The 20972-nt window shown below is 37.2% G+C and overlaps 1 protein-coding gene across 2 annotated transcripts in view; it reads left to right on the forward strand.

Annotated features, from left to right (window-relative positions):
* Window positions 1–2647: 2647 nt before the first annotated feature.
* The window catches only part of ITPRID2 (ITPR interacting domain containing 2), a gene marked incomplete at its 5' end in the record, with an annotated part of 38966 nt that continues 20641 nt past the window's right edge, over window positions 2648–20972 (forward strand). Inside the window, 9 exons of one of the 2 annotated variants that reach the window (XM_079710548.1) lie at window positions 2648–2888; window positions 3247–3292; window positions 6256–6305; window positions 7145–7201; window positions 9877–9916; window positions 10002–10100; window positions 11347–11555; window positions 12439–13139; window positions 19022–19094. In XM_079710548.1, the coding sequence (XP_079566674.1) occupies window positions 2678–2888; window positions 3247–3292; window positions 6256–6305; window positions 7145–7201; window positions 9877–9916; window positions 10002–10100; window positions 11347–11555; window positions 12439–13139; window positions 19022–19094 (1486 nt within the window). The remainder of the gene's footprint in view (window positions 2889–3246; window positions 3293–6255; window positions 6306–7144; window positions 7202–9876; window positions 9917–10001; window positions 10101–11346; window positions 11556–12438; window positions 13140–19021; window positions 19095–20972) is intronic. The other variant, XM_079710547.1, reaches the window with a different exon arrangement.

The following is a 20972-nucleotide window of genomic DNA, read 5'->3' on the forward strand; positions in this document are numbered from 1 at the left end:
TGGGAAGGCAGTTATCATGATGCAACTTCACAGATGAGGAATGTGATAGCCAGAGATATTAGCTGTCTTACCCTAGGCCACACAACTAGAAAGAGACAGAAACAGATTTCAAACTTCAGTCTGACACTAAAGACCCTACTGTTCCCACTACATCATGCTGGATGGGATTATCCACATCTAACATAAATGTATTTCTTCCTCCACCTTGTAGGCTTTAGTAACTCAGACATTATTCTTTATGTAGAACTTCTGCAACGTTGATTGGCAGTAGGTCTACAATACAGTACTTATTTGGAAAAAAATAATCCTTGAAGAAGCAAGCAAACAACTAGACTCTCCTCAGGTGTAGTATGGCATTCATTTTGGAATAAATTAAACACCTTGGGAAGTTTTCTAAAATCTCAAAGTTGAGAATACAATTAAAACCCCTTACTTTTCAAAATAGCTTGCTGTTTCAAGGATTTCCTTCTTTATTAGTTCTGTATCCTCAACGTTTTACATTAAAAATTATCATGTAGAAGAAAACATATGATTGTGCTATTGGTGAGTCAAGGATTGCTGTACTCTATTCTAATGTTACCTGCTGGCAATTTTTCCCCCTTTCTTTATTATTTGACTTGGTGGTTTGGTTTTTAAATATAAAATGTGGTTCATTATTCCCCAAAATTCTTTATTGTCTGAAAGTATTTAAACAACAAAACTAAGTAAAAGGTAATAGGCCATAGAGAAACAACATAAAGCAAGTATTTTATACATTTGACGGTCCATTCTGAAGAATGTAAAGCATAGAAAATTTACCTCAAGAGAACTCAATGTTCCTTGTGGGGTTAGCACTGTACTAAAAGTGTAAGGTGTGCAAGAATATAGAATAATGTTCTTTAGTCTCCATTTACAGTCTGCCTAGGAAGTCAAACATACCCTCAGAAGCCAGTCATATTATTTACTGCACAGTTCAGTCCCAAAATAAATGAGACAGACATTCAGTTACATACCAGGGAATTGTGGAATAGATGTGACCAGAGGTGGTGGAAAGATGTAGTCCAGGAAAAGTTCTGGATCAGCTGGATCTTGAAGATCATTAAGGTATTGGACAGAAAGAACAGGAATGAAATGAGAGGCTAGGATAGAGAGTCAGCAACAGCATGTGGAAATGATGGAACTGGGTAGGGTGGGGTCCATCAGGGCCCTGAATGAAACGGAAGGCAGCATACTTTGTTCTCTGTGGCTTCTGACCAGCCCTTTCAGTGCCTTCTCTCCAGGTACCTCCCTCACTTGCTTTCCTGCTCACCTTTCCTACAGGCAGCTAGACACTGGCCTATTTTGAAGGACCATAAAACTGTTAGCTGCAGTTTGCTAAAGGACTCTTGAAGGCTGGAAAGTTCTTCAGATTCAAAGAAAAAATTTTGAGATTCAAAGAAAAAAATAGTGAAACTTCAAGGCAATGAGATACCAGTATCCCTGTTCTAGCTCCCCCTCATATTTCACAGTATAAGGCCCAGAATGATATTATGATGTTTCTGGAAAGTTAGTCTGGATCTTGGATATGATATTGAATAGGATTTTGTAGTCTTTCTGCTAATAAGATTTTAAAAATAACAAAAGGGACTGCTCAAACTCATTTTTAAAATGTTCTAAACCTTGACATCATTTGTATCTTGTAGCACCAAAATCCAAGCAAGTATTTCTACTTTTTCCCAGCTGTTCCTTGCTCTATTTTCCTTCACCTCTCTATGTCCAATTTCAATGCGGAATTTCCAAATTAAATCTTTCATACATAACACGACCACAATAAATTTCTTAGGCGTGAAAGGAGCACTCCATGAAGCTTAGTCTTTTCCAGTTTTGATATTTTGACAAGAAATACCAATTACACGCCTCTTTTTCCCATCTTTCTCCACCATTTCTTGGACAGAATTCTTTGGACTCCTCGAAGAGTAACTTCCAGCGAGCCCAAGCAGACACTCAGTTTGGACGCAGTGAAGACGGGCATTGAGTGAAACTTGGCCTTTCCACACTCCTTCTGTTTTTGGGGTGAGAGGAGAAGTTAATAAGCAAAGATTACTAACCAACAAGCAACCAATTTCGCCTGCTCCGCCGGCCGCGGCGGGGGACGGGGGACAAGGGACAGGGGACAGCTGGCGGGGGACAGGAGGCGGGTCTTTCCACTTCGCGCTCGCCGCGCCCCGCCCCGCGCGTCCCCGGCCGGAAGCGGGCGTGGAACGCCGCTGAGGGAGGGGCGCGCTGACGCGCGGCTGCCCGCCAGGCCCCTGGCGCGTCAGGCTGAGGCGGGAGGCGGGGCGGGGGCCGAGGGGAGGGCGGGGCGGGGCGGGGGCCGAGGGGAGGGCGGGGCGGGGGCCGAGGGGAGGGCGGGGCGGTGAGGCGGGACTGGGGCCGGCCGGCGCTCTGCTCCCAGCCGCGCTCGCTCGAGCCGCTCGCGCTCCCGCGCCGCGCCCGGCCGGCTTCATGTGAAACTCTGGCCCTCCGCCCCCTCCCTCCCCTTCCTTCCCTCCCTTCCTCCCTCCCGTCCCCTCCTCCTCCTCCTCCTCCTCCCCCCGCGCCTGCTCCAGCTCCCCGGGGCCCCCAGCCCGGCCGGGCGCTGACCGCAGGGGCTGGGGTCCCAGCCGCCGCCGTGTCTCTCACAGGCTCCGGTTGGGGTTGCGGAGCCCCCGGTGCAGCCATGGACCGGCCCCTGGTGGCGTCGGCGGAGGCGGAGGAGGAACTGGAGTGGCAAGTGGCGAGTCGCAGGAGGAAGGCCTGGGCCAAGTGCCGCGGCTCCTGGCAGGCGTCGGAGACGGAGGACCTGTCCACAGAAGCGACGACGCAGGACGAGGACGAGGACGACGAGGAGGACCCCTCTGGAGCGAAGCTGCCGGCGGCCGCGGGGAGAGGTCCGTGCGCCCCGCGGGTCAGCGGCGGGCGGGGAGCTCGGGGAAGTTCGCGCGGGCGGGGAAAAGTCTCGTGCGCTTTGGGCGACTGCTGTGAGTTCTGGAAGATCGTCCTGGGCTCGAGAGGCCGAGGAGAGAGGGGACACTTCCGACCTTTAAACGTGCGCGCTTGGTAAGGCGTCTCCAGCGTCAACAGAGACACCCCGGTGCTATCATTTCCCTTCAGATGGTCTCTAAGCCGTGTTGCTTAGGCTGCATTTTGCCCCCAGTAGATTTTCGTACCTGGGGGTATCCAGGGTGACCCCGCAGTCGGAGTCCTCCTGGGGTCGGTAACGAGATGTCCCCTCGCTCTGCCCCGCAGGAAACGTGCCCAACGAGAAGATCGCGATATGGCTCAAGGACTGCCGGTGAGTCCTCGGTTGCGCCGCTCGCGTCCCGGGGGAAGATCAGCGCTGATGGGACGCCTGGGCGGAGTGACTCGGGCCGCCGTCCTTGCGGGTCCCTTGGACCTCGTAAGCCATAAACCGGAAAGTGAGCCGGCGGATAGCTTCCTCCTTTAAGCGATTAGAAATGGAAGTGCTGTGACCGCCGATTATTTGGTGACCATGTTGACTTTACAGTTATTAGGACTTCAGCTCCGGTGCGTGATGTTAGCATCAGAGATCAGAAACCTGAAAAAGATAGTCATGCCATGTTATTATGCTTGCCCTGTTTTTATTTGAAAGGATTGTCACATTTCACACAGTATTTTATTTTGCTTTTGTTTTGACATGTGTATATCTGGCAGAAGAGTCATTTCCCTTTCAAATGTGTTTTAGATGAATGTAATTTACTTAACTACACTAACCGGGCTTTAACTTTATGTTGGTGCCTTAATTCTGTTTGGAGAGCTGTTAAAGCTAGCTTACTACTTTGTTCTAGCTTACTTCTTGGACATGAATATGTCAGATGGCCCTGGAATTCACAGAAGGGAAATAGAGCTTTGAAGACATTCAGGCTGCATAAATCTTTTTAATTACACGCTTTGGTAGCTGGTACAGAAATGTTTGATAAAGTACAGAGGAGATTAATCGTATCTTACTACAGTAAAATGTACTTGTTTCATATTTTAATTATTTTTTTCCAACTTATTTGCTACTTATAAAATCTCACATGAAGCATGTTGGCTTTTTAACTTTTGTTAAGGTGTTTGCTTCTGTACATATTTTTTTGCCATCTCAATTTGGGCTTTTCTTAATCTTTTGTCCAAGTACCAGAGTTTGAGAAGTGTTTTCTGGTGGGGAGAGAGAAATGATTCTTATATATGCCAGTTTATTTTTCTTTCCTAAAGACATAAAATATTGGCCATTGCTCTGTTGCTATCCTGTTTTGGTGAATTGCCTGGAGCCTTACTGAACACTCTTTATTATAGAACTCATTAACCTTTATTGAGGATGTCATAGACCCTTCTGAGATATGATGAAATCTATGGACCTTTTCTCTAAAGATGCACAAAAAAAATGTTTAAGAGCAAGAGAAGAATCATGTTATGTTTATTTTATGGTATATGGGAGTTAAGATTATATAAGAGATATATCAAGTAAATAAGTGCATCTTTTAAGATAAATGCAGTGGGCAAATGTTAACATTCACCAGGACACAAGATCTCTGAAAATTCTAGGAGTTTTGTTGCTAATCTTGATTTATGTAGGCAGATTCTATAGTCTGTTGCGGATTTCCTACATAGGTTTCTTTCTTGTTCCCTACAGCTGCACCTATTCTGTACGAAAGGGACATTCATTTGTACTCTGGAGAGCTAAAACAAAGTCTTTTATTGTTAGCTTTATTATCACAGATTTGACTGCTAGGATATATGCAAGTTTTCTTTTTTTCTATAACAATTTAGGGTCCTTCCCAGAGTCAGGCATCTGTCTACTTTGTATATTATGTACAAATGATCTGAAGACAGCATCCCCCCCCAACCCCCTGATAAGTTCTCAAATATTCTTTGTTTTCTTATTGCTTTCCATATCCTGAATAAAGATACCATGTTGTTTTTCCTTAAAGGGAGTCTTTATTTTGGTAATCTTTTTTTTTTTTTTTTGTGGCTAAGCGGAAACAAATTGCTTGAATAAGTAGTATCTAAGAGGGATAGAGTTTTTGATAAGATTTGTAAGAGGGCAATTATAAGAGTGAGAGACTTGTTTTTGAAGGAGAATGCCAGTTATTTTCTGCTCATTTGCCATTTTCTGTTGGTGCCCAGGCCAGTTGAGACATTTACAGAAGGAGTAATGCAATGTTTTGTCCTATGAAAGTAACCACCAGGGAAGAGGAATGACTTTTTTGAGGGCATAAAGTATAGTTTTATTAAAATATATGCAAAAACTTAGAGGTTTTATTATCTTTATGGTCATGGCTTATTCTTTTTCATTTCAAAAGCACTAATATTTAAAGAACTGCCATTGTTTGTATATTTGTTTGTAGAAACTTTTAACGTTTAAGTGGCATTTCAGTAATATTTCTTTGAAACTGATATTTTTATGATTGATCCCATTTCTGATGTGAATTTATAACAGGTGTAAATTGTTGCTGACGAAAAGCTTATAACACAAAGTAGAACTTTTATAATAAAACAACCTGTTTCTTTCTTAACTTAGTCTTGAGAAAGAAATGAAAAACATTTTGCATTAAAAAGATTTCTAAGTTATCTGTGTTTGAACAACAAGAATGTGAAAGAATTTTAGTAATGGCTAGTTCTTAGGGTTGATTCTCAAGCCAACTTTTTAGTAATTTTCTTTTCAGAGTTAAATGAAGAATACATGTATTTTTTTAGTTTAAAAGCCTAAAATAAATTCCAAACTTCTCCATTGTATCAGAAAAGATAATAGTTGGGGTAAGGGAGGCATTGAGTGGTGCTCTAAAATGCTTGATGGGATTTGAGAAAACTGTTGAGCCTTATTTCTAACTATACTCTGACTTTTTAATTTTATTGAGATAAAGATTTGTTTTCTCTTAATTCTCTTTCCTGTTTCTAGGGAAGGGATTGAGGGGAACAGACATTTTCTTAAGGCCTGTTGTCATTCTCTTTTCTTTTTCTGTTTTTGTAAAGAAAATGCCAATTCATATCATTTATAATTGCCATTCTTGCTCTTAATTGCTGGCAGATCAGACGTGTGATTAAATCATTCCTGGTGAGCTGACTTGATGATAGGTATTTGCTTAGTAGGATATTACTTATGTAATTCACTTGCATTCCATGTGCGTTTGGGAGGAAAGTTCAACTGTGATTAGAAGCTTGCTTAGCTATAACCCTTTAAAGTGTAAGGCTGTGCAGTGACAGCTTTCCAGACAGCTTTTCAAGACTAAGGTTTATATGTTTATGTGGTTTCAGTACCCCTTTGGGAGCCTCACTGGATGAGCAAAGCAGTAGTACACTCAAGGGTAAGAGAAAGTTGCCTTTCTAAATCTGTTCTTTATGAGGGTCCTACTTTGTATGTCCTCTGAGTGAAAGAGTGTGTGTGTGTATAAATTATAAAAGTGATGTTCATGTTTATAAAATATGGTATTTTAAGATAAAAGCCTAAAGGGGGAAACCTTGTCATGAACCATAAAACAGTGATGAGTTTAAACAAATTACCAAACCTTTCCACAATGTGAAATTCATTTCTTTTTATTGTCCAATTAGATATTATAAAGACTAATTAAATACAGAAATATAATATGTAAACATAAGGAAAATATATATTGAGTGAAATCAGGTGAGCTTTAGTGTAGCATTTCTTTGCTTACATTAACTGAGATTGCCACACCTGTGCAAGGCAAAATTCTGAAGTTCAAAGTACAACAAGAATGTGCAGGTAGTGGCAAGGCATATGAAAAACATTTATAGTATCAGGAAAATCTAGCTTGAGCTCCTGACTTAATATAAGGGGGTAAAAGGAATGATTGCCCTGTGATCTGGTTTTCCATGAAACTGTTGGGTAAGATACGTTATCTAACTGAACATCTTAAAGGCTTATTAAGTATAAAATAGCCTGTAGATTGGGGCTTCTAATAACTTTACCTGGCAGCAAATCATGGTTTCCTTTACGATAAAGTGAAAACTTATATTTTCTTCCTGAAATTATATAATCAGAATAATCTGTGAGTACATTCAGGTCTGAAATGCTTTACTGTGTCTTATATTTTGCTTGGTCAGTTTGTTTTAATTAAAACAGTGATTTTCTGTGGGGGTCAGGAAGAACAGAATACCAGGATGAATCTTCTAATGTTTCTTTCAGGTGTGCTTGTGAGAAATGGAGGAAGTTTTGAGGATGATTTGTCCTTGGGAGCTGAAGGTATGTTTGGAAGAACTGTACCTTCATGTAGTTTTAAAATTAAAAAAAAAAAAAAGAGAGAAAGTCACGTGCTTTCATATTTATGATCCTCAGAGCTAAATTTAAAGTTCTTGAAAGTGGCTCAGACACATTTTACAGAACCTTTTATGTGTTAATAATCTAGTAAGAGCCTATAGGAGACCTGTAGGAATGGCTCTGGAAAACCATTGTGCAATGTCCAAAGGTTTTCCTTGGACTTTGAAGCTTACAGGAACTATTTGGGGGCAAACAGTGGTCATATAACTGAGGGAAGAATTGTCCCTCAAAAGGAAGGAAACTTAAATATTTATGTGTGAGAAAACTAAAGTGAAGCTTATTTTAGTGTGAGGTAGCCTTATGTCAGACTTAACAGCTGCAGCTTGTCTTTCTCTTTGCATTCAAGTGTCTCCTGTCTTTCCCGCTTCCTCTTTTTCCAGATTTTTAGAAGATTAAAGGACAAAGACAAAATAGAGTTACAAGAAGTTAATTAGAAAGCATTATGCTGATGTCTGTTCAAGGCTGCATTAGGATTTTAAAAGTGTATTGTGCCATGTTTAAATTTTCACAGATCATATCATCTTTTCCTGTGGATTCATAAAGCTTTCCACAATGTAAAATTAAGAATTTTTTTATTGTTTTACTGGTATTCTAAAATTATTGGTAACTGTATAGCTGGATTATTAATGTGTGCTTTTAAAAAAATTTATCTATCTATCTATCTATTTATTTATTTATTTATTTATTTATTTATTTTTGGCTGCGTTGGGTCTTCATTGCTGTGCGTGGGCTTTCTCTAGTTGCAGCGAGTGGGGGGCTACTCTTCGTTGTGGAGCCCGGGCTTCTCATCACGGTGGCTTCTCTTGTTGCGGAGCACGGGCTGTAGGCACGTGGGCTTCAGTAGTTGTGCACACGGGCTCAGTAGTTGTGGCTCATGGGCTTTAGAGTGCAGGCTCCGTAGTTGTGGCACACAGGCTTAGTTGCTTCACGGCATGTGGGATCTTCCTGGACCAGGGCTCGAACCTGTGTCCCCTACAGTGGCAGGCAGATTCTTAACCACTGTGCCACCAGGGAAGTCCCAATGTGTGCTTTTTATAGAAAAAAAGAATTAAGGATTTTATTAAATCTTTTTGAATTGTAAGTTGATGAATAGTGAATTTATCCACTGAATTTAATATCCTTGATCTTTTGCAGTTTGAAGTCAATCTGTATGATAAGATTACTTATTTAGAGCCTTCTAACATTGAAAACTCTAGAATATGTGTATATGTTAGTTTTTATATTTCTGTTAATATGCTTTTAAGGAATAAACTCTATAAAATAAACTCAAACTTACTGCTTCCCAATCAGGATAGTTGAACATACTGTTAACCCCTTATTAAAATTCATTTTATTGTTATTGTAAATAGCATTTTTGATATCTGCGGTTTCACAATATAGAATTTTTAAAAAAAACTTCATTGTTTTAGAGCAGTTTTGTTCACAGAAAAATTGAGGGGAAGGTACAGAGATTTCCCACATACTTTCTGCCCCACACGTGCACAGCCTCCCCCATTGTCAACATCCCCCACCAGAATAGTACATTTGTTACAATTGATGAACCTAGGATAAAGCATCATAGTTACCCAAAGTCCTTAGTGTATGCTTGGGTTCACTCTTGGTCTTATACATTCTATGGGTTTAGACAAATGTGTAATGACACATATCCATCATTATGCTATCATATAGTGTATTTTCACTGCCCTAAAAATCCTCCGTGCTCTGCCTGTTCATCCATAGTGAATGCTTTTATTGGAAGCCAGACCCAAAAAGGAAGTCTCAGAGAAGAGTGGAGCTATTATGTTGTTTTACTGAAAATTGTTTCAAGATTATTTTCATTCATTCAGTAAATATTTATTGAATGCTATGTGTTAGACACCTTTCTGGTTGATAAGAAATTGCCATGACTCTGCAGATCAGAAATGAAAAAAGAAAAAAGTCTGGTGTGCTGAAAAAGATGTGTTTTTAATTAATTTCATTCTTTATGTTTGTCTATAAAATTTAAATGCAGTAAATTTAACTCACTGTAAACTTAACGTTAACAACATTTATTTGTTTAGAACTTGTAAGTCTAGGATAAATTTGAAAGGCAACTTTTAAAAGAAAACATGTTGAAATGAGTAGGAATTTTCAAAGTAGGTGCATGAAAAATTGGTTGTAACTGGAGTGAATTATCAGCCTTAAAAAAACCACATGTTAGGAATAGATATTGCCATACTTAAGTAATGCTAAATCATGTTTTTGCTTTTGAGGTATTCTTTATTAACAGTTTTTAAATTTAGTAATTAGAAGCACATATACCACGTATCTTCTTACTACTTATTTCAAACTGTTAAATTTAATTGGTTATTTATATATCTTTTTATTTTAAACATTCAGTGGAGGTAGTTTTACGTTGCTAACAAACAAAACCTAAAACACCCTCCAAAAGCTGCTGACTCTGTTCTTATCTATCTGTATATTACCTTTAATGGTGCAGATTTAATGAGCCAGGACAAGAGTTTGGCATATTAGGCATTTAGCTATAATAATGTGGTTAATTTGCTTTCTTGTTGATTGTATCATAGTAGTTATTGTCCTACTAACAGTTGTGCTTTGCATATATTCTTTTTTACCTTTAGCCAACCACCTCCATGAAACTGATGCTCAAATTGAAAACTGGTACGTAGCTGTTTGTTTTTTTCCTTTCTAAAAATGAAGAACAGTTATGGAAATAAAGTTTTATATAATCTAATTTTGTTTATAGCAATAATATCTTGGCCAAAGAGAGAAGACTACAGTTTCATCAGAAGGGGAGAAGTATGAATTCCACTGGATCCGGGAAAAGTAGTGGAACAGTCTCAAGGTAGCTTATTCTGGAGTTATACTGCAACTACATTGTGTTGTAGATGACCTACTCTTATTCCTTTTCAGCCTTGGATTTGGCTTGGTAGTATGAAGTTGAAAGGAAACCACAGTGTTTTGTGGATCAGCATAACTGAGAGAAGCGTCGTCTTCTTTTTTTTTTTTTTTTTTTTTTAATGAAGATTAAATAAAAATTAACAGATATGTTAAAAATGCTGCTGGAATCCATTAATGAGTATTTTGAGTCCTATCAACAGCTTGAAAGAGGAAGTCCATAGTGGAATAATTTCTACTTCCCAAATTCTCCATTCTGCTAGGGTCTTGAGTTACTCTGACATAAAAATCAGAATAAACCTTTATAATTTAAAGCTTGATATTTAAGTGTAGATTTGTCTTCATATAAAACCAAAGATCTTTAAACTATATATTAAAATAAGCAAATACGTGTGCATAATGAACCAGTTTAAACTATTATCCAAATTATTGTCTTGGAATTTGAACATTTTCTCTGAAACAAATTGAAATTTCCTTCTGCTCAAGTTCTATCTCTAACATTCCTATTTTCCCCGGTGAGTCTCAGCTTGGATTATCACTGGTATGAGAGATAAGGGTTAATAAATGTTCAATTCACAATAGAATTAGAGCAAGAATTTACCTTTATGTAACCCATACTCTCGTTACTTTACTCCTCCTACTTCCTGAGTGCAAGTGGTTAGAGAGAAGTTGAAAGTAAGCTCCTCCTTCACTTTTCTGAGATCAGATCACCTATATTCCCTCTTCTAGGACAGCCAAAGATAGCAGAAAAACTCAAGCTCTGCAGAATGTCCCTTGGTACCAAAGTTGTACCAACTTCCTAGTGCATTTTCCCTTTTCATTTTTTCCTAATCTGTTTACTCCTTATTCTCCCTTATCTGTCCTCAAATTGTTTAGCTGCTTTACTGGAAATCTCTTTAAAATGACAAAAAAAATAAGGTGAGGAATCAGAGTTTCTTACTGAGGGTGTTCTTAGGGCTTAGCTCTTTTCCCCAAAACTAACAGCTTGAGAGAATGGACCCTTTTTAAGGGTTATTTATTGCATTTGGTACCCAACGTATAAAGATGCTGAAATAAATAATGGGTTAAACAGCAGAAGCAGTAGAAGACTTTTTCACAGGAAAGCAGGAATATGAATTCATTTATATTGTGATATGGACTATTATAAACTTATTTTACATCTTGCTGTTTCTTTTTTTTTTTTTTCTTTTTAGTGTTTCAGAATTGTTGGAACTTTATGAGGAAGATCCTGAAGAAATCCTTTATAATCTTGGATTTGGACGAGATGAACCAGATATTGCTTCTAAAATTCCTTCCAGATTTTTTAATTCATCATCATTTGCCAGAGGAATAGATATTAAAGTATTTTTGAGTGCGCAAATGCAACGGATGGAAGTAGAAAATCCAAATTATGCTTTAACAAGTAAGGTTTTTAAATGTTAGCATATTATTTTTAAAATTATGGCATCTACAGCAAGATGGTCTTGTTTTTAAAGCCTTATTTCTAGGAATAGCAGTGGCAATTTAATTATTGAGGTTAACACAGTAACTGTTTGCATATTATAAATTTTTATTATTCTATTTATAGAAGTTAATTTACCTATTCCCCCCACCCCCCCACCCCATTCTCTACTTACTTAAGTGTTACAACCGTAGAGTATAACTTGTAGAACCTTATACTTACCTCCAAATTGCTTTTGTTCCAAAACGAAAGAAGTAGAGGAGGGGCCTTGTTACTATTAGTTGAAGTCAGTCAATTTCAGATGCTTTCATGTAAATCTACAATGGCAAGGCTAATTTGACGATTTTTCAAGTTAAATCTTGCTTATTTTTCTCTGCTGACCAGAAATCCCCAAAATGGGATCCCTAGGTGGTCCTTGGATTAGCTTTAAGAGATCTATAAATCCAATCTCCCTCCCATTAGGTATAAAATATATACTTACATATACTTCACATTTGGAAGAGTTCAAGACCTAAAAACAGAGTCATAACTATAGATCAATAGCTAGTCCTTTCTGTTTTATTCAGTGTTGTCATTATGCTTTGTCCTTCCTTTTGATTTTTTAAAATGTAAATTCTAGTGCTTAAGAGTGAAAAATTTTTCTCCCTCTCCACAGTAAATGTAGAGAAGTTTTAAGTGATAGGTAAGGAAAAAAATCTGGTTTCATAATCTTTCTGATTTAAGTAGTTCAGTTATTGAAATTCTGAACAATAGTAATGGTTTAATTAATATATGTGTGTGTATATGTGTGTATATACACATATAAATATAAATATATATAATTCATGTTTTTTTCCTTTTATAGGCCGTTTTCGTCAAATTGAAGTGCTTACTACTGTGGCCAATGCATTTTCTTCTTTATATTCCCAAGTTTCTGGGACTCCCCTGCAGAGAATTGGGAGTCTGTCCTCGGTGACCTCTAACAAGGAGACAGACTCGCCTCCACCTTTAACCCGAAGTAACACTGCAAATCGTTTAATGAAAACACTATCAAAACTAAATTTATGTGTTGATAAAACAGAGAAAGGAGAAGGTAGTACTCCTTCCCCAGCAGTTGACAAAGGAAAGACTCTAAATCTTTCAGTGATGGAAGAAATTGGCAATAAAAATGATCAAAAGTCTCAAAAAATTGTGAAGAAGAAAGATTCATCTTCTATGTTGGCTACAGTTAAAGAAGAAGTATCAGGTAGTTCAGCAGCTGTTATGGAGAATGCTGATATTGATAGAGTTTCTGATGAAGCAAACAGTAATTTTAACCAAGAAACTGAAAATGGACAAAGTAAAGAAACTCAAAGTCATGAGAATAAACTGGGTGAGGAAGCTGGTATTATAAAAACTCATTTAGATAGCGATTTCAACATGTCCAGCCACAGTGAGCTGGAAAATAGCAGGGAGCTGAAAAATGTCCCTTTGTCCACACCTGAAAAAGAGCCATGTGCACCGTTGACGATCCCATCCATAAGAAATATAATGGCACAGCAGAAGGACTCCTTTGAAATGGAAGAGGTAGGTAAAAAATTACTGAGAACTGTTTTAAACACTGAGTTAGGGAAATAAGTGCCAAAAAATGTTTTTAAAATGAAAGGTGGTGAATAGATTTATACTAGAAAAAAATCATCCTGATTTTGACTTTCCCGGTTTTTTGTTTTATGTTTCACAAACCAAGAAGTCCCAGGACTATGTGATGTCAAGATAATGCCCCCTCTAGATCTTCTGTAATCCATTGCTCATACTTGAACTTTAACCCCTTTTCTCTCTCAATTTAAGATTTTGATTCTCTGAGAAAGCCCTGAGAGAATATATCTAAACTCAGATCAATATTGCATAATAGTTAAAAATACAAGCTTTGAAATCGAACAGGTTTGAGTTCTGTTTGGGCCACGGAATTGCTGTGTGCCTTTGGGCAAGCTTTTCTTAATGTATCTCAGTGGAAGGGTAGGTGTGAAGAAGGCTTTGAGGGTAGGTCTGGGAACATGAACATGAAGATATTTCCTGAAGGGGAGGATAGGGAATCTCGAGGAAGAAGGTTTGAAAGGTCACTGAAAGGATTTCTGCAACCCCAGAAGACCAGCGTTCGGTTACTTTTTTTTTTTTAACCTAGTGATATTCTTACTATTTTACATAAATTTCAAATTGGACAAGATAAAAATATTTGTTTTGATGAGGTTCACCTAAAACTGCTTTTGAATAGTCAGAGGATAACTTATGCATTGGAGCTATATACCTTGGGGCAGGAAACTGAACGTTATCAAGCACCTACCTTGTGGCAGTCACTGTACAAGGCCCTTGAAGTACTTTTCTCTCTTCAGTGTGTGAGGCCAGCAGTGCTGGTCTTATTTTACATATGAGGAAACAGGCACACATGTACTGCTAATGATTTGTGGCTATAAATTATACAATGTGCAATTTTTCTTTTTAAAATTTATTACAGAATAGTTTTAGTAATAGCTCACAGCTGTTTTAGAATCACTCGCCATTGTTTTAGGGAACTAGGAAACAGGATAATTGATTCTGCCCATAAAAGGTCCTCTTAGGTGAGTGTGTCTCTCTCACATCAGTTAAGATTTTTCATTTATTGCAGAATTTCAATTGCTGATACAGCTTTTTTTGTGGTCTTTGAATTCACCTCTTAATACTTTAATTCTGACTAAAAAGTGAAATAAAAAGGGAGCAAGAGCAGCCCTTTGAAATATTTTACATTTTTTGTAAGCTTTATTTCTCATTATAATGAGTTCAGAAAATGACAACTTTAATTAGAACCTTTTTGTTCCATTTCACTGTTCTTTTTTTGGCTTTGTTTTGGTCTAAACTTGTCCTAGCATTCATAATTAAAGTGTAACCTCTTGCCTTCCTTTAGGGCCCCTCTTCTGACAATTGGATAGAGTGCAGATACTTGTTAGATACTTGCAGACCTGATTTGGTGACTCAGATGAGAAGACACTCATATTTTGCTTTTTAATTTCTAGAATTCCTGAATTCTAAGCCAGAGTTGTGTTTTTGTTTTTTAAATTACTGATGGCATACACGGAAGTTCTTTACAACATTTATAAAGTGCTAGACAGATGTACTTTGGCAGCAAGTGAACATTTAATAATAGGCTGGTGTTTTGTTTTTTTTTTTTCTTTTTCTTTTTTTTTTTTTTTGCTCCCTCTGCTGGCAAAAGCAGTTAGTGAAGAAAGTAACAACATTGAAGTGAATATTTTTTTGAAGTACAAAATTATAGGCATTGGTGGTTTAAGGATAATGGAAGATTTTTGTTTTCAAAAAAAGAATATATGGTCAACCATAGCTACATTGTAAATAACAGGGAATTTTAAGGATAATCCTTATTTTTCAGACATATTTCAAATATGGATAAAAACCTCCTAGAATTGTGTTTTTAATCCCTTTGGGAACTTTAAAGAAAGCTTGTAGAACAATGGATAAAGAAAGGAAATAATGTGTTTCTTTAATTTCCTCTTCTCCCAAGCTTGTTGAATCATACTGACAAATGAAGAGAACAATCTTATTAAAGCAGACTTTTAGATCCCATTCAAAGTAGGTCATTACTATTTTTCTTTTGCACTCCTTTCCCTTGAGGTTTGATTCCTATTGGGAACTTTCTTCCTTTTGTAAAAACAGCAAATAAATATAAGCTAGAGCACGCACACGCTGTCAGTAAGCCAGTTTTTAAACAGATTAACTGAATGCCCACTGCTGTGGGTGACTAGGTAGGAGAAAATGTTGCAGATGCGGCTCTGTGCTTGAAGCTGCCTAGTCCCTCTGAAGCAGAAGGTAAGATCTGACAGTCACCAGGAGCAGAGAGAAGAACTATTTAAATGTAAAAAGAGTTAAATAGATGACAAGACTGACCCAGGCCTTGGAGAGTGAAAGTGACTATCTCTTATGATAAGCAAAAAAGGCCAGACACTATTTTCAATTAAAAGTCAGTTTGCCATATAAAAAATATCTTGCAGACTGTTTTGGTGTATCTAAAAGTTGTAAAACCCCACTCTTGAGTTTTCTAATTCTTAGTGACTTACTTGGATAATTCTTGTGTTCTTCTTGAAATGATTTATTTTGAATAAATACATCATGGTAACTCTCTAGAGCCATAAATTAGTAGCATGAATGATTCACGGTTAAACCAGAATGATTTTACTCAGTAAGCAATTGTTCATCTTTTAGACGTAAAGGAAAATTTTCTCATGCTTAAACGCTAGAGGAAGGAGAACTTTTATCTGTGTGTTTCTGTAAATAGGTTGTCCTGTGTCTCTTACTCTATAAATAAGCATATTTAAATATATTATTGGCAGCATATACAATTTTTTAAGCTACTGAAGTTTTAGTAAATGTTTCTAATCCTGTCTTCACAGATTGTTGATTTAACTAATATACCTCATTACTTAGTTTTAGCCATTAAGTTTCAGGATTCTTTTTATTCTATTTACTGGCCTGAGTTAAAGTAATCCCAAATCAGTCAAATACCTGACAGGTAGTTAAGTTGTTCTGTTGGCCTTTCAGAATGAGACTTGAATTTGAGTCTTTGTACAAACCTGCTCCTTTTGATTACACCGTAAAGCTTGGTATGGTCCGGCTGGTTGATAGGGTCAGACATTGGACAAGAACTCAAGTCATCCCATGCCCAGCCCCCTGCCCCTTTTTGGAAAAATAATGCTTTCCTTTGAATTTTTTTGAGCTATCATTAAAAATTAGAATTGTAATTTTTGAAGTTCCAGTTTTGGATTTCTGCTGTATAGGTCTCTTTAAACCTTAGAGGAAGGGTGATTTGAGTTAGAACATTCTACAGTGTTGCTGCTCTATAAAACATAGTACAATAATATTGTGCCTAGAAGATATGTCTTAGTCAAGATAAATGTGACAGATGTTGAAAAATCAAACTAGGTATCTGCGTGGTAGCAGGACATTGATTCAAAAAGATACAATCTTTGTTTGATTAAAATGTAGTAACTCAAATGTGTGAATTATTCTAAAGCTGTTGTCCTACAGCTTTAAATCCCAAAACAGTGAGACCAAGTGATTTTATCATTTTGGTTTACTAGGTTGTTTTGCTTGTTTGTTTTTTTTGTAATTTTTATTATGAAAAGTTTCAAACTTACCCAGCATTTAGAGAAAATAGTATAATGAACACCCATTATCCGTCACTCAATTTGGTTATCAGTATTTAGCTATAGTTAATTAAATACAAGACCAACTTGTAGCAAATGACCAGAATTCCGCTGAGGATTTGAAACCATGGAATAGGAAAAATCCTGCCACATAAATCTAAGTTCTCTGTTTGCATTATAATTTTCTGTGGTGCACCCCATTTTGAATTTGACGGCTTTCCTCTGCACAACTGTAGCCAATAATGAAACCTAATAAGCTATGAAATTCAACCATTAACACTAGCAAGTCTATTTCTGTCTTCAGCAAGTGATTGATGATTTTGCTGAATAAGTAGGAGGAAGGATCCTAACTTTAGTAGCTTTATTAGTAAAATATGATCCTGTCAGCTCATTTTTAAGGGTCCTGTTCTTCTTTTCTTTCAGTTAATTATGGAGTTTGTAGTAGAGGGAGAGAGGGAGTTTTTTTTTTTTTTTTATTGTCCATGGAGTAGCAGCATTTGAAGGATAGTATACTGAGGATACATACTCATTAAAGTCATGTTACCTTGTGACTAATTTTATAAATCTAAAGAATAGAATATATGATAATTCTACATTTAAAAATGAGAGATCATAATCTTTTGCCTAAGCTGAGATTCCTAGAATAAAATTAAAGAGACATTTAGATTTCTGTTATACTTTTTTTGGTCTGTTTGATATTTGGTTTACAGAAAACTCTTTGAAGTAGGCTAGGCCTGAATAGAGGCTAATAATAGAACTCCTGTTGACTACAAAAAGAAAATGCATTTTGTTTCTTTGCACACAAAACAATGGTTTTCCTCTTGAACTATGTCTGCTGCTTTGAAGAGTACGATTTTTCAATAAAAACAAAGATAGCAGAAACCATTTTATATATGATTTATAGGTGATGGTTTTAAATGACCAGTATGCATTCAGTTTTCAAAAGATATATAAACTTGGATTCATGTTCAACTGTGTAGAACAGAGGTATCACAAATCAGAGCAATTTCTAAATTGGGTAATAATATCTTTAACCTTTGAAGTGTTTTTTCACGTTGGCTATTCCACTTTCACTCCTATGGGATCTTTCTTACTCTAGAATGGAGTCATAGCTCAAAACTGCGAGGGTTCTATCTAAAACCTGTTTGCTATTTGCTCTCCAGCTTGTTCGAGGCTGAAAGCCCAAATGTTTGGCTAGTTTGCCCACTTTACTAGGATGTTATTTATTATTTTAAGTACTAATCATTATAGGGTAAAGTGTGGGGCATTAGTAGCATACCCCCGCAAATATTTACTCTTAGTATAGGGTTAGTTATGTTAGGATAGATAAAGAGTATTTGGGGAGTGAGTGTGATGAGTAAAGAATCTGGAAATTCCTAAATTATGTAGTTGTTTAGGTAGGAGAAAAAAGACAGTATAAAAGGACAACTTCTGTGGGTTTGGTATCTTTTTGAGCATAATTTTCAGGATTTATGGCTAAGATCTTTCAACATTTTAGTCCTATAATGAAACCTGCTTTTCTACTTACAACTCCCAAGTTATGTCTTAAAAGAACATTTGTGTCGGGACAAAGCAGTCTTCCACGAGTGTTTTTTTTTTTTTTTTTTTTTGCGGTATGCGGGCCTCTCACTGCCGTGGCCTCTCCTGTTGTGGAGTGTCACAGGCTCCGGACGTGCAGGATCAGCAGCCATGGCCCACGGGCCCAGCCCCTCCGCGGCACGTGGGATCCCCCCAGACCGGGCCACGAACCCGCGCCACCTGCATCGGCAGGCGGACTCTCAACCACTGCGCCACCAGGGAAGCCCCAATGAGTGGTTTTTGATACCTGAAAATTTGTGGACTTTTATAAGATTTTGCAGTGGGAGCATGATTGCCGTTTTTCAGGACACAAGACTTGTAATTGCTTCAGGTGTGTGCCAGTGTGCTGCAGTGAGTGTATTAGTACTTCTCCTGGGATTGACCTTACACTTTGAAGTTTAACGTTTAGAGAACTTTTAATTTTGGATCTGTTTTTCATTTAATGGTAACTTTTTTTAATGAAGTAGTTTACACATGTAGTTATTTTTCGTTGCTAGCTATAAGCTTTCAGTCCTGTTGTTAAGTGAAAAATAGATCGTAAAATTGAGATGTGGGACATTATAACAATTTTGAGATAGGATGCACTTTAAATATATAAAGCATTGGTACCTTCTTAGGTTGGTTGTTTAGTAAATGACTATTAAGAGGTGTTCTTCTTTGCCATAGATTCTTAAGTTTTAACTACTTAAAACTCTTCTTTAGGTTCAAAGTACAGAGGGGGAAGCTCCTCATGTTCCAACCACTTACCAGCTAGGTCTTAACAAGTCAAAAAGAGGTAAGTAAACCAGTACCCACTAGTTCCCGAGCACATTACCAAAGCATCTTTGGGGGATTTGGAAAAGGTATTTTTTTTTATCTATCAGTGTTTGTAGTACCTGTAAGTATAAAAAGAAGATTAAGAACACAGGTGTGCCTGCTTCATTATGGTTTGGTTATAGAATTTTTTGTATCTTCCTGAAGACTTTTGTGCTCATAAAGTAATTTTAGTTTGCTTATCTTGTAATGACCTCCTTACACAATTCTGTGTATTCTAAATATTTTTTCAGTTCTACGCAAGGGCTAGATGGGAAGTGATAGAGCAACAGAGTCAGGCCTACTTTTTACATGGTTGGGATTGAAATGTACACTTGTATTATCCACCTCTGGGTTTTTATTATTTAAATGCGACTCCTACGTGTAATAAATGAATGTGCCTCTGGCAGAAAACAACAGTCAATCTCTCAGCAGTAGGTAAAGCTAGTTAAATTCAAACTGTAAATCAAAGGTCAGTGGCTCAGACATTGTTCTTCTCTTGAATTATTAATTATTGACCAAAGAACCTTTGAATCCATTTCTTTCACTTTTAACTTACAACAGAAAAACATGTCTGATCATCTTTAAAGTCACAAAGCTTTTGAGATTTAGAGAAAAGGAGAGAGGAAGTTAAAATGACCACTGAAGGTAGGAGTGTTTATTTTTAAAACTTTACACATGCTGAACCACCCTTTTTTTTTTAAGCAAAGATTCATATGTATGTTCCTAGAATAGGAAATTACATGTTTGTTCTCTTCTGATCTCTGAAGTGACTTCATATGAGACAATTTGCATATAATTTTTCTTTTATTGCAGTATGGTACTGAGAAACAAGAGCTCCACTCTCACTAGGTCATCACAGTTCTGGTCAGACACAAAATGAACTTTCCTGCTTAATTTTCTTCCCTTTGTGAGTCCATAAATGTATGTATGTGCTCCTGAGCTGTAAGGCAGAGTTCACAGCCATCCAGGAATCTTTGCTTTAGAAAGGTAGACAAGGGATGCATTGGAAAAAGCAGCTTGCCCTGTGTCAAAAAGAGGATAAAAACAGCATAATTACTTTAAGATCTTTGAAGAGTAAGCTTCCTGTGGTGGGAAAGATGGAATGTGGTTTTTATTCACATCTGGGTTTCTTCCTCTTATCTATGTAGGAGCACTTATTTCTGGTGGCATAAGTAAAAATGGTAATTTTTTTTGAATCACATCTTTATAAAGTAACAGTAAAATGGCTTTGTGTGTGTGCATGAGAGAGGGAGTGAGAACAGCACAGTGTTTTAGTCATTTTTTGAAAGTAGCCTATCAAATTTTGATAATGTGATATGCAAATATCTTAAATTAATCATAGTGGCAGAAATGGAATCACTGGTATAATATATTCATTTCACAAAGTTAGTAAAAATGCATACAGTGCATGTATAAAAATACTTCACACTTTAGTAATAGAACTTTTGAAGTTACAGCGATCTTAATCTCAAATCCAGTCCTGGGATTTACATATTGAAGAAGAGAGGTTTAGTGACTCAACTCATGTCACAAGCTAACATTCAGTAGGTATATTAAGAGCAGTCCAACATTTTTCTAGTTACTGAAGACGTTCAATATTCTCTTTGGTCTAGCAGAGTATATGGGTGTCCTGTTTACGTTTCTCTGCAATACTGGATAAATAGAATTTCCACATTTTGTTTTGTTCTCACTTTAATGTTTGCTCTAAGTTCCTGGTTTTTAATTAGAAATAATGTCTTATCTCTTCAGTTAGGACAGAGGTCTATTTCTTTTTAGTTGTACCTTTTTCTTTGATGAACTGTGTTTTTTGTGAAACTGAAACATCTGACTAAAGAACCTCAGTTGTGATTTATAGTTT

The sequence above is a fragment of the Hyperoodon ampullatus genome, assembly GCF_949752795.1.
Source record: "Hyperoodon ampullatus genome assembly, chromosome: 8".
NCBI classification, from domain to species: domain Eukaryota; kingdom Metazoa; phylum Chordata; class Mammalia; order Artiodactyla; family Ziphiidae; genus Hyperoodon; species Hyperoodon ampullatus.